Source organism: Rhinoraja longicauda, chromosome 41 (genome assembly GCF_053455715.1).
Source record: "Rhinoraja longicauda isolate Sanriku21f chromosome 41, sRhiLon1.1, whole genome shotgun sequence".
NCBI classification, from domain to species: domain Eukaryota; kingdom Metazoa; phylum Chordata; class Chondrichthyes; order Rajiformes; family Arhynchobatidae; genus Rhinoraja; species Rhinoraja longicauda.
The window spans coordinates 7,970,043-7,983,437 of record NC_135993.1 but is presented as its reverse complement, the minus strand read 5'-3'; the positions used below and the strand labels follow the sequence as shown (position 1 = coordinate 7,983,437).

At 47.5% G+C, this 13,395-nt stretch overlaps 1 protein-coding gene across 1 annotated transcript in view; it reads left to right on the top strand.

Moving 5' to 3' along the window:
• LOC144611666 (synaptosomal-associated protein 25) overlaps window positions 1-13,395 on the top strand; it is a 70,272-nt gene that overhangs the window by 18,987 nt on the left and 37,890 nt on the right. Inside the window, exon 3 of the mRNA XM_078430870.1 lies at window positions 5,806-5,847. Within this exon, the coding sequence (XP_078286996.1) occupies window positions 5,806-5,847 (42 nt within the window). The remainder of the gene's footprint in view (window positions 1-5,805; window positions 5,848-13,395) is intronic.

Sequence of the window (13,395 nt, the reverse complement as noted above, 5' to 3'; positions counted from 1 at the left end):
CCCTGGCCACTCCCTCTTCTCCCCCCTCCCATTAGGAAAAAGGTTGTGTGAACACAACCAGCACTCTGGAACTACACGACTGTAAATTCAATGCATTTTTTTTCCGTTATGGTATTGTTCCTAATTGCCTTTCTTCCAACAAAATTATTACCAAGTCTTCTTTCAGCGGGGTAGTGGTCTCTGGAATTTCCATTTTCTAGTTGGTCCTTCAATATATTGATGGAGAAAGACACAAAAAGCTGGATTAACACAGCGGGTCAGGCAGCATCTCTGGAGAATAGGAATAGGTGACTTTTCGGGTCAAATCAGGAGTGTTTTATTGTCAGACTAGACCAAGTGGGCCCAAGCCTCTCCTGCATTGGTGCAGCACCCTCTCCTCTCACCTCCCCTCCCCCTTCCCCTCCCCCCCACTCCATCCCCCTTCTCCTCCCTCCCTCCACCCCTCTCCCTCCCTAGGAGATAGATTTAAACTTTAAAATGTGAATAACTTTAAAAATATAACCGATTTCAATGAGACTTCTTCCATTAGCACCAAAGGGACGACGGTGAGTAAGGTGGGCCTAAAATTGTCGCGCTATCGTGTACCGTTTTGGCTGTAGTCCAGGAACAAACAAACGAACAAACGAGAGTTTTAGTATATAGATGTTCCAGGTAGAACAATGAAATTCTTACATGGAGCAGCACAACAGAATATGTAAACATAGTACATAGTAAACAATAATGCTAATGCGTTTAAATGCATGAGCAGCTTGTTAATTCAGCACTGATCTGTGCTGTTTCTTTTATACAGGTAAGCCCAGAACCACTATATTTGATTATTTTCTGCTGTGCTGCTTGCAACATGTCGACACAGACAGGCAGGCGCCTTCTTTACGATCCAGTCCCTTCATCAGACTGAGTTACTCCAGCTTTTTGTGCGTCTCTTCAGTTTAAACCAGCATCTGCAGTTCCTTCCGACATATGTAGATCTGGAAAACCATTTTGTGCAGATTCCATAAATGTATCCTCCATCTTATGCAGTTGATATGACCCATACGGTCTCTACTTCGATTAAAATCCCACCATGACTACTGCATTATTCCTGTTACAATGCTCCTGATTAATGCTGTGCCCAATATTATGAGAAACTATTTGCTGCCCTATAAATAACTCCTACCCGAATTGAATTATTGGATGCAGTCTGGAGCAAGTGAGCTTAAGCCAGTTCCAGGTAGGGTTGCCAACTATAGCACTCCCAAATGCGGGACAAGGTGACGTCACCGCCCCGCGCCCCACGTGACCTCACCCAGCCAGCGGCCACGTGTTCCCGCTCCACCAATGGCGACCGCCATTGGTGGAGCGGGAGCACGTGGGCCGCTGGCAGGGTGAGGTCACGTGGGGCGGTGACATCACCCTTTGCCCCTTCTTTGGGAGTGAGGAAGTTGGCAACCCTACTAATACGGGACAAGGGCGGGACAAACTAATTTAGCCCAAAATAAGGGATGTCCCGGCTAATACGGGACAGTTGGCAACCCTACCAACAGGCCCCATCTACACTAGTCCCACCTGCCGGGCCGGGAGGTGGGTTGTGTAGGAAAAAAAACTGCAGATGCTGGTTCAAATCGAAGGTAGACACAAAAAGCTGGAATAACTCAGCGGGTCAGGCAGCAGCTCTGGAGAGAAGGAATGGGTGATTCTTCGGGTCGAAATTTCTTCTCTCCAGAGATGCTGCCTGACCCGCTGAGTTACTCCAGCCTTTGTGTCTACCCGGGAGGCGGGTTGCTAGGCAACCTCCATTAGGTGACGCCGGGGCCTCCGGGCCTACACTGTCCACACCGCATCTACACTCTCCGGACGGTCGGCACAGATTTTAACCAGCATCTGCAGTTTTTTTCCTACCACACCGTCCGGGCCTACAGCACCCCTCGGGCCCAATCCGGGACAAGGGCGGTCCCGTACGGGACAAGCTCATTTAGCCCAAAATACGGGATGTCCCGACTAATACGGGACAGTTGGCAACCCTAGTTCCGGGTCTCGTGCTCACTTCCTTAATTGATCAATTAAAACCTCTAAATAACATTCTGATAAAAAAACAATATCACAATGACTCAATGTAAAAAAACTGCCCATGAAACGTTTTTTCAGTGCATCTTGCCATTCTCTCAGTGTGTATTGCATCGGATTGTTCCTCTGTCACCTTATATGTAATAATTTCCCAATCTCACATACTTCAATCTCATCGTCTGAAGAAGGATCTTGACCTGAAACATCACCTACAGTTCTCCAGAGATACTGCATGACCAGCTGAGTTACTCCAGCATTTTGTGTCTTTTTTTTGTAAACTTACATCTGCAGTTCTTTGTTTCTCTTTCATACTTTTCATACTTCATTGTGATGTGGAAGGAGGCCATTCGGCCCATTGAGACCATGCCAGCTCTCAGAGCAGTCCCATTCCCCCATTTATTTCCTATTCACTATCAAATCCACCTTGATTCTCTGACTACAGCAGAATAATATACAGTGATAATATAATATAATATAATATAATATAATATAATATAATATAATATAATATAATATAATATAATATGCGCAGCGGTAGAGTTGCTGCCTTACAGCACTTACAGCGCCAGAGACTCGGGTTCAATCCCGACTACGGGTGCTGTCTGTACAGAGTTTGTGCGTTCTCCCTGTGACCTGTGTGGGTTTTCTCCGAGATAGACAATAGACAATAGACAATAGGTGCAGGAGTAGGCCATTCGGCCCTTCGAGCCAGCACCGCCATTCAATGTGATCATGGCTGATCATTCTCAATCAGTACCCCATTCCTGCTTTCTCCCCATACCCCCTGACTCCGCTATCCTTAAGAGCTCTATCTAGCTCTCTCTTGAATGTATTCAGAGAATTGGCCTCCACTGCCCTCTGAGGCAGAGAATTCCGCAGGTTCACAACTCTCTGACTAAAAAAGTTTTTCCTCATCTCTGTTCTAAATGGCCTACCCCTTATTCTTAAACTGTGGCCCCTGGTTCTGGACTCCCCCAACATTGGGAACATGTTTCCTGCCTCTAACGTGTCCAACCCCTTAATAATCTTATACGTTTCGATAAGATCCCCTCTCATCCTTCTAAATTCCAGTGTATACAAACCTAGTCGCTCCAGTCTTTCAACATACGACAGTCCCGCCATTCCGAGAATTAACCTAGTATACCTACGCCCTCAATAGCAAGAAATCTTTGGTTTCCTCCCACACTGACCACTAGTGCTGTCTGTAAGGAGTTTGTGCGTTGTCCCAGTGACCGCGTGGGTTTCCTCCCACACTCCAAAGACGTACAGATTTGTAGGTTAATTGGCTTTTGCAAAATTGTAAATTGTCCCTAGTGCGTAGGGCAGTGTTAGTGTTAGGGGGTGATCGTGATCGGCGCGGACTCGGTTCCCAAACCAGGCACAATGTTTCCTGATTCATCACACCCGTTGAGACTTCTCACATTAACTGAAAACATGCCAATATCCGCCATTGAAGCTTTAATCATTACTCTCTGGTTTAATATTTAATACAAGGCTGGAGGTTCAAAGAAAACCATTTAACAAACCAAGAAAAAAAAAATCCTCTCTGGTAAGTTGGGAAAAATTATGAATCTAGTAGACCAGGAACTCAAAAGAAATTGTCAACTTTTAAGGAACAGCTCAAGGTTGTGAGCTCATGAATCATGCATGCTATTTAAATCACTGACAAAAACAACATAAAATTTGCAGGGCAGAACACTGCCAACAACAATGACTAGTCAGCAACGAGTTAGCAATTTTCATCTCTCAGCTGAACAGTGACTGATATTGAACCTAAACAGCAGGCTCTATTTAAAGATAGACTTTCAGACGAGGAATGGAGGAATGCCCTTGCAAACATTCCAATAGATTTTCACAACTGAATCGATGTTACTCTATCAGTATCTCAGTAGCTGTTGTAATTTTAGGTGCAAACTCAACACAAGGGAACATGTTCCCTGCCTCTAACGTGTCCAACCCCTTAATAATCTTATACGTTTCGATAAGATCCCCTCTCATCCTTCTAAATTCCAGTGTATACAAGCCTAGCCGCTCCAGTCTTTCAACGTATGACAGTCCCGCCATTCCGGGAATTAACCTAGTAAACCTACGCTGCACGCCCTCAATAGCAAGAATATCCTTCCTCAAATTTGGAGACCAAAACTGCACACAGTACTCCAGGTGTGGTCTCACTAGGGCCCTGCACTACCGGAAAGGAAAAACCTTTTCAGTCAGAGAGTTGTGAATCTGTGGAATTCTCTGCCTCAGAAGACAGTGGAGGCCAAAAGGGTGCAACTGGTGGAATGGATAATAGAGGGAGGTAGGGAGTGAAATGTAGAGGAGGGTGGGTAGAAGGGAAAGAAAGGGGGGTGAAAAGCAGAGGACCCAGAATGGGGAGGGGTGGGTGAAGAGTAGGGTTGTCAACTGTCCCGTATTAGCCAGGACATCCCGTATTTTGGGCTAAATTGGTTTGTCCCGTATGGGACCGCCCTTGTCCCTTATTAGGCCTGGGGGGGGGGGGCGCTGTGGGCCTGAATGCTGTAGGCCCGGACGTTGTAGGTCCAGCCAGTGTAGGTCCGGACAGTGTAGGCCCGGACATTGTAGGTCCGGACAGTGTAGACCGGACATTGTAGGCCCGGACAGTGTAGGCCCGGACGCTGTAGGTCCGGACAGTGTAGGCCCGGACACTGTAGGTCCAGACACTGTAGGTCCGGACAGTGTAGGCCCGGACAGTGTAGGCCCGGACAGTGTAGGCCCGGACAGTGTAGGCCCGGACAGTGTAGGCCCGGACAGTGTAGGCCCGGACATTATAGGTCCAGACATTGTAGGTCAGGACAGTGTAGGTCCGGACAGTGTAGGCCCGGACACTATAGGTCCGGACAGTGTAGCCCCGGACATTGTAGGTCCGGACAGTGTAGGCCCGGACACCGCCTAACGACTCGGTTGCGTAGCAACCCGCTTCCCGGCCCGGGCAGCCGCCATTGGTGGAGCGGTAGCACGTGGCCGCTGGCTGGGTGAGGTAACGGGCGGTGACGTCACCTTGTCCCTTATTTGCGAGTGAGATAGTTGGCACCCCTAGTGATGAGTGGATGGAAGATGTGAAGGGATTGGGTGACAGGGCACAGTGAGGTGTTTTCCTGTGCCTTACTCCAGTGTTTATCTAGCTTCTCTTTAAAGGACATCAATCTCAACAACCCTGCAGCTTGTTTCACATAATCATCTTCGTCTGGATGTCAAACAAAATCTCCTGAATTCTCCATTATCTTTGGGTTGGTGAATATTTTCAATTTAGGATCTCTCCCTTTGGCGTACCTGCTAGGGCATACATCTTCTGTGGTCTCTTCCTAGTATTGTTGATCTCTATCATTATATACTCGTTCACAAAATGCTGGAGTAACTCAGCAGGTCAGGCAGCATCTCAGGAGAGAAGGAATGGGCGACGTTTCGGGTCCCGAAACGTCGCCCATTCCTTCTCTCCTGAGATGCTGCCTGACCTGCTGAGTTACTCCAGCATTTTGTGAATAAATACCTTCGATTTGTACCAGCATCTGCAGTTATTTTCTTATATTATATACTCGTTGTGCTGGCAACATCTTCTCAGACTCTGGATTTGGTAGCATGGATATGAGAATAATACAGAGTAGTTATCCGCAGCCCTCTGATGCGCTGAGTTGTATTTTTATTAAATTACTGGTAAAATGAAGCATTAGTGTTTATCTTCAGTGATCTAACTTTCTGTTTCTCTCTCTCTCTCTCTCTCTCTCTCTCTCTCTCTCTCTGCAGTCCCTGGAGAGCACTCGACGCATGCTGCAACTGGTGGAGGAGGTACAGTATTTGCAACCTTCCTTTATTTTACACGTTGAGATATCCCAGTTAATGATGCATCTTCGTACCTGTGCATTTCGAGGCCGCAGTACATTTTAAAGGAAAGTTTACAAAAAAAAACCTCAAAGCAGGAGCTCCTATGGCACCAGTCAAAACTTGCTGGTGACAGAAAAACGGACATCAGTGGACAGCACACACACACACAAGTGCGCGCAAAGAGACATGCACACACACACACACACACATGCGCATGCACACGCACACACCCACACACGTCTACACACACGCACACACATGCACGCCCACACACGCATACGCGCCCGCACACACACACGTGCACAACACACATACAAACACACGCACTTACTTTAAACCCACATGCACACACACACGCGCCCACTCACGCACGCACACACACATGCGCATGCACACACACACACACACACACATGCCCGCACAAACGCACGTGCACGCACACACATGCATGCACACACGCACATGCATATGCGTATACACACGCGCACACATGCACACGCATGCACACACACCTGCACATACACAAACACACGCACTTACGTTAAACCCACATGCACCCAATGCTGGAATTTGATTTGCCATACAGTCATACCAAAAAGCAACAAGACACACAACTGCATAAAAATTTGACATAAACATCCACCACAGTGTCTCGTCCTTTGTTGGTGTTTATTATGGTATGCACATATCTAGTGTGCTGCTGCAAGTAAGAGTTTTATTGTTGTGTTTCGGGACATGTGACAATAAAACACTCTTGGCTCTTGACTTCAGGCCCTGGACACTTCTTCAGTTCCGAGTTAACGGCTTCTCTACGCATTGTGTTTTTATTAATAACAGCAATGGGGTTTGGTTTTGGACAGTTCATGTCGCTCTTTGTTTTGTCCTGCTTGCTTCCTTTACTGTCGAAAGCACTGATCAGAGGAATGGAAAATTAAAAATGCACTCACCAGCAAATCCTGGTGCCTTGCCAGAGCACGGTAAGAAGAACATTTAAGGTCACAACCTGAGCCAGACAGAGAACCTCCCAGAGAAGACTGACTGAGCAAAAATCTCAAAAGGAATTACCCGATTTTGCAATTAACTTAAGTGCACACACAGTCGGTAACCTTGCGACTCCATTAACCAATTAACCAATGCACCAGCAACCAATTACTTGTTAGACAGGAAGCAAGAAATACTTGTGTTTGATTGATCATCATGATGCACTTCCATTTTTAGTAATTCACTGAATCAATCTGTATTTTATAACATGCACACTCAATAAAGAAGGCTGTTGGATCATTAAGGGCCTCACGGTGGTGCAGCGGTAGAGTTGCTGCCTTACAGCGCCAGAGACCTGAGTTCGATCCCGTCTCCGGATGAGAGGAGATCTTATCGAAACGTATAAGATTATTAAGGGGTTGGACACGTTAGAGGCAGGAAACATGTTCCCAATGTTGGGGGAGTCCAGAACAAGGGGCCACACAGTTTAAGAATAAGGGGTGGGTCATTTAGAACAGAGATGAGGAAAAACTTTTTCAGTCAGAGAGTTGTGAATCTGTGGAATTCTCTGCCTCAGAAGGCACTGGAGGCCAATTCTCTGAATGCATTCAAGAGAGAGATAGATAGAGCTCTGAAGGATAGCGGAGTCAGGGGAGAAGGCAGGAACGGGATACTGATTGAGAATGATCAGCCATGGTCACATGGAATGGCGGTGCTGGCTCGGAGGGCCGAATAGCCTACCCCTGCACCTATTGTCTATTGTCTATTGTCCGGGTGCTGTCTGTATGGAGTTTGTACGTTCTCCCCGTGACCGCGTGGGTTTTCTCCAAGATCTTTGGCTTTCTCCCACACTCCAAAGACGTACAGGTTCGTAGGTTAATTGGCTTGGGTTTGTATACTTGGTAAAGTGTAAATTGTCCCTAGTGTGCGTAGGCTTGTGTTAGTGTGCGGGGATCGCTGGTCGGTGTGGACTCGGTGGGCCGAAAGGCCTGTTTCCACACTGTATCTCCAAACTAACTAAGTTAATGTTCATCTTCTGCATCGTCACAAGGTGCCTTATTAAAAATATGATATCCTTTCCTGCACAAAAGGACTCAGAGTGCTGGAGCATCTCAGTGAGTCAGGCAGCATTTCTGGAGAACATGGATCGGTGTTGTTTTGGATTGGGATCCTTCGTCTGAAGTAGGGTCTCGACCTGAAACATCACCGATCCATGTTCTCCAGCGATGCTGCCTGACCCGCTGAGTTACTCCAGCACTGTGTCCTTTTGTGTATTAACCAGCGTCTGCAGTTCCCTGTTTCTGTGCAACCTTTTCAATGAAGCATCGCTCAGTATACATGGAAGGAAGGTTTCTCTGCATGAGCACCTGGAGTACTGTGTGCAGTTTTGGTCTCCAAATTTGAGGAAGGATATTCTTGCTATTGAGGGCGTGCAGCATGGGTTTACTAGGTTAATTCCCGGGATGGCGGGACTATCATATGTTGAAAGACTGGAGCGACTAGGCTTGTATACACTGGAATTTAGAAGGATGAGAGCGGATCATATCGAAACGTATAAGATTATTAAGGGGTTGGACACGTTAAAGGCAGGAAACATGTTCCTAATGTTGGGGGAGTCCAGAACAAGGGGCCACAGTTTAAGAATAAGGGGTAGGCCATTTAGAACTGAGATGAGGAAAAACTTTTTCAGTCAGAGAGTTGTGAATCTGTGGAATTCTCTGCCTCAGAAGGCAGAGGAGGCCAATTCTCTGAATGCATTCAAGAGAGAGCTAGATAGAGCTCTTAAGGATAGTGGAGTCAGCGGGTATGGGGAGAAGGCAGGAACGGGGTACTGATTGAGAATGATCAGCCATGATCACATTGAATGGCGGTGCTGGCTCGAAGGGCTGAATGGCCTCCTCCTGCATCTATTGTCTATTGTCTATGAGTTTACTGGTCCAAGCTGCGGTGATAAAATTGCCAACCAACTCACTGGGTGAGAGAGATCTCTCCAACCAAGCAAGCAAGATTATGGGGGACCCCTACCACCCCAGCAATGGACTGTTCCAGCTGCTACGGTCAGGCAAACGCCTCCGCTGTCACGCTGTGAAAACAGAGAGGATGAGACGGAGTTTCTTCCCACAGGCCATTAGGACTGTTAACTATTATAACTCCAGGGACTAAATTTTCTTTTCTGTATTAATTTTAATTTTATATGCTGTAATTGTAATTTTTTTTTTTGCCACTTTCATTTCACTGCACATCGTCTTTGTGTATCTGACAAATAAACTCGACTTGACTTGACAACCCTGATCGCAGCTCACGCAACCCTGCTGCATTCTACAGAACGGTTCAGTGGGTCACCATTGTAACATTGGATGGGAAGAGCATTTTCAAGATTGTATTCTCCAACTTTGGATAACCTCTACAAACCATCCCCTCTCCCTTTTCCACCCCATAAATTCCCCACCCCCCTTTCTTTCCCCTCCCATGAGCCCTGGCTGTCCTTGCAACTATCCAAAATTAATACCCCGTTCCTGCTTTCTTCCCATATCCCTTGATTCCGTTAGCCCTAAGATCTCTACCAACTCTCTCTTGAAAACATCCAGTGAATTGGCCTCCACTGCCTTCTGTGGCAGAGAATTCCACAGATTCACAACTCTCTGGGTGAAAAACGTTTTCCTCATCTCAGTCCCAAATGGCCTACCCCTTATTCTTAAACTGTGACCCCTAGTTATGGACCCCCAACATCGGGAACATTTTTCCTGCATCTAGCCTGTCCAATCCCTTAAGAATTGTATATGTTTCTATAAGATCCCCTCTCATCCTTCTAAATTCCAGTAAATATAAGCCCAGTCGATTCATTCTTTCATCATTTGTCAGTCCCGCCATCCCGGGAATTAACCTGGTGAACCTACGCTGCACTCCCACATTAGCAAGAATGTCCTTCCTCAAATTAGGAGACCAAAACTGCACAGATTCAAGTCACAGAGTTGTACAGCAACAGGCCCTTTAGTCCATCTGACTTATCAAATACTTATCTATATTGAATTGAATTGAATTGAACAATTTATTGTCACATGACAAGTCACAATGAAATTCTTTGCTTGCCAAGGTATGCAAATAGTCACCCATAAAGGGCGCTTAGAAAGTTACAAACCTCCCCCCCTTTTGTTCTTCCCCCCCTCCCCCCTCATCCACGGCAGTCCCCCCACCCCACCCCAGGTCCTCCATTGTCCATTGTTCTTTCCCCTCCCTCACGCCAGGTCCTCCTTCATTCCATCCCCCCCTCAGCAGCAGCGTCCTCACTTCCACATGACCCGCCCTCGTCCGTTGGTTGGCGCTAGGGTTGCCAACTGTCCCGTATGAGCCGGGACATCCCGTTTTTGGGCTAAATTGGCTTGTCCCATTCGGGATCGCCCTTGTCTCTTATTAGGCCCGGGGGGCGCTGTAGGCCCGGACGCTATAGGTCCCGGCATTGTTGGCCTCAACGCTGTAGGCCTCCGTTAGGCCCCGCCTCCCGGGCCGGGCGGCCGCCATTGGTGGAGCGGGAGCACGTGGCCGCTGGCTGGGTGAGGTCACGTGGGGCGCGGGGCGGGTGACATCACCTTGTCCCGTATTTGGGAGTGAGATAGTTGGCAACCCGAGCCGGCACCATCATCGGCCGCCACACCACTGTTGCTGCCGGGTCCTCATACACAGTGCATATGCCAATTACCAACACTTCACCCAAACCGTGCTATGTTGTAACTCCACTCACACTTCCAGTTGTGCGGGTTGTGGGAGTTACCTTCACAGCTAAATAAAAGAGATGATTGTATTCAATGGGGTAAACACCCAAAGGTACATCAGGGATGTCACTGGCATTCTTAGCGGAGATGTTAAACTATTTAGATGTCATAAAAATTTCATGGCATCATTTGAGAAAAGCACAATACATCTATCACAGCCTGCACTCTCCCTAACTGGCAGAGTTACACAATACGGAAACAGGTTCTTCAACACACCAACCCTCCCTCGACCCATTAAGTACCCACTTAGAGTCATAGAATCATACAGCACTAGGGTTTAGATTTATTTTAGATTTAGAGATACAGTGCGGAAACAGGCCCTTCGGTCCACCGGGTCTGCGCCGCCCAGCGATCCCCGCACACTAACACTATCCTACACACACTAGGGACAATTTTACATTTACCCAGTCAATTAACCTACATACCTGTACGTCTTTGGAGTGTGGGAGGAAACCGAAGATCTCGGAGAAAACCCACGCAGGTCACGGGGAGAACGTACAAACTCCGTACAGACGGCGCCCGTAGCCAGGATCGAACCTGAGTCTCCGGCGCTGCATTCGCTGTAATGCAACAACTCTACCGCTGCGCCACCGTGCCAACTACCTCACCGCGCCCCACGTGACCTCACCCAGCCAGCGGCCACGTGCTCCCGCTCCACCAATGGCGCCCGCCGGGAGGCGGGTTGCTACGCAACCTCCGTTAGGCGGCGCCCGGGCCTCCGGACTTAGACTGTCCGGAGTCTAGGTTACTCCACAAAATGCTGGAGTCACTCAGCGGGTCAGGCAGCATCTTGGGAGAGATGGAATGGGTGACGTTTTGGGTCAAGACCCTTCTTAGAAAACATAGAAACATAGAAACATAGAAAATAGGTGCAGGAGGAGGCCATTCGGCCCTTCGAGCCCTTTAGACAGACCATTCTTCAGACCTTTATTGAACTGATCCAAGTTTGTTCAAGTCTTCTGCTTATCTTACTCTGATCTAAGAAAATAAGTCACAGGCAACAATATATTAAATTCTCTTTCCCTTTTTTGCCATTTTTTTGTTGGCCCCTCCTCTGGCCACACATGTCTCACAACCTTACCATTAGCAACACATCACACAGACAAAGAAGCCGAATCTGATCTTAATTACTACTGAACATCCACATTAAGTCGATTTATTCACAAAATGCTGGAGTAACTCATCAGGTCAGGCAGCATCTCGGGAGAGAAGGAATGGGTGACGTTTCGGGTCGAGACCCTTCTTCAGACTCTTCTTCACATTAAGTCATCTGGTCTCACCCACACAGGACTGATTCCTTTGTTGTACCCATTCCCCTCCCCCACCTTCTCCGCTATCTACAATTAACTCTTTTTTTCCCCAGTCTTTAGACCAGAATAAGTTTAAGAGAAGACTTGGACAAACTTGTATTGTTAACTTCAATAAACTTGTATTGTTACCTCTGGAGTTTTGGAGGCTGAGGGGATAGATGTCTATAAAATTGGTGGCGCAGCGCAAGACTTGCTGCCTTACAGCACTTGCAACACCCGAGACCCGGGTTCCATCCCAACTACGGGTGCTGTCAGTACGGAGTTTGCACGTTCTCCCCGTGACCGCGTGAGTTTTCTCCGAGATCTTCGGTTTCCTCCCACACTCCACAGATGTACAGGTTTGTAGGTTAATTGACTTGGTATAATTGTAAATTGTGCCTAGTGTGCGTAAGATAGTGTTAGTGTGCGGGGATCGCTGGGCTCGCTGGACTGTTTCCACACTATATCTCTAAACTAAACTAAACTAAACTAAACGAAAATGATGAGGCACAGATAGGGTAGACAGCCAGAACCTTTCTCCCAGGTGGAAATGTCCCAGACTGTTTCACTTTCCGCGGATGCTGCCTGACTTATGGACAATAGATAATAGGTTCAGGAGGAGGCCATTCGGCCCTTCGAGCCAGCACCGCCATTCAATGTGATCATGGCTGATCATTCTCAATCAGTACCCCGTTCCTGCCTTCTCCCCATGCCCCCTGACTCCGCTATCCTTAAGAGCTCTATCTAGCTCTCTCTTGAATGCATTCAGAGAATTGGCCTCCACTGCCTTCTGAGGCAGAGAATTCCACAGATTCACAACTCTCTGACTGAAAAAGTTTTTCCTCATCGCCGTTCTAAATGGCCTACCCCTTATTCTTAAACTGTGGCCCCTTGTTCTGGACTTCCCCAACATTGGGAACATGTTTCCTGCCTCTAACGTGTCCAACCCCTTAATAATCTTATATGTTACGATAAGATCCCCTCTCATCCTTCTAAATTCCAGTGTATACAAGCCTAGTCGCTCCAGTCTTTCAACTTACGACAGTCCCGCCATTCCGGGAATTAACCTAGTAAACCTACACTGCACGCCCTCAGTAGCAAGAATACCCTTCCTCAAATTTGGAGACCAAAACTGCACACAGTACTCCAGGTGCGGTCTCACTAGGGCCCTGTACAACTGCAGAAGGACCTCTTTGCTCCTATACTCAACTCCTCTTGTTATGAAGGCCAACATTCCATTGGTTTTCTTCACTGTCTGCTGTACCTGCATGCTTCCTTTCAGTGACTGATACACTAGGACCCTCAGATTTCGTTGTACGTCCCCTTTTCCTGACTTGACACCATTCAGATAATAATCTGCCTTCCTATTCTTACCACCAAAGGGGATAACCTCACACTTATCCACATTAAACTGCATCTGCCATGCATCCGCCCACTCACACAACCTGTCCAAGTCACCCTGCAACCCCATA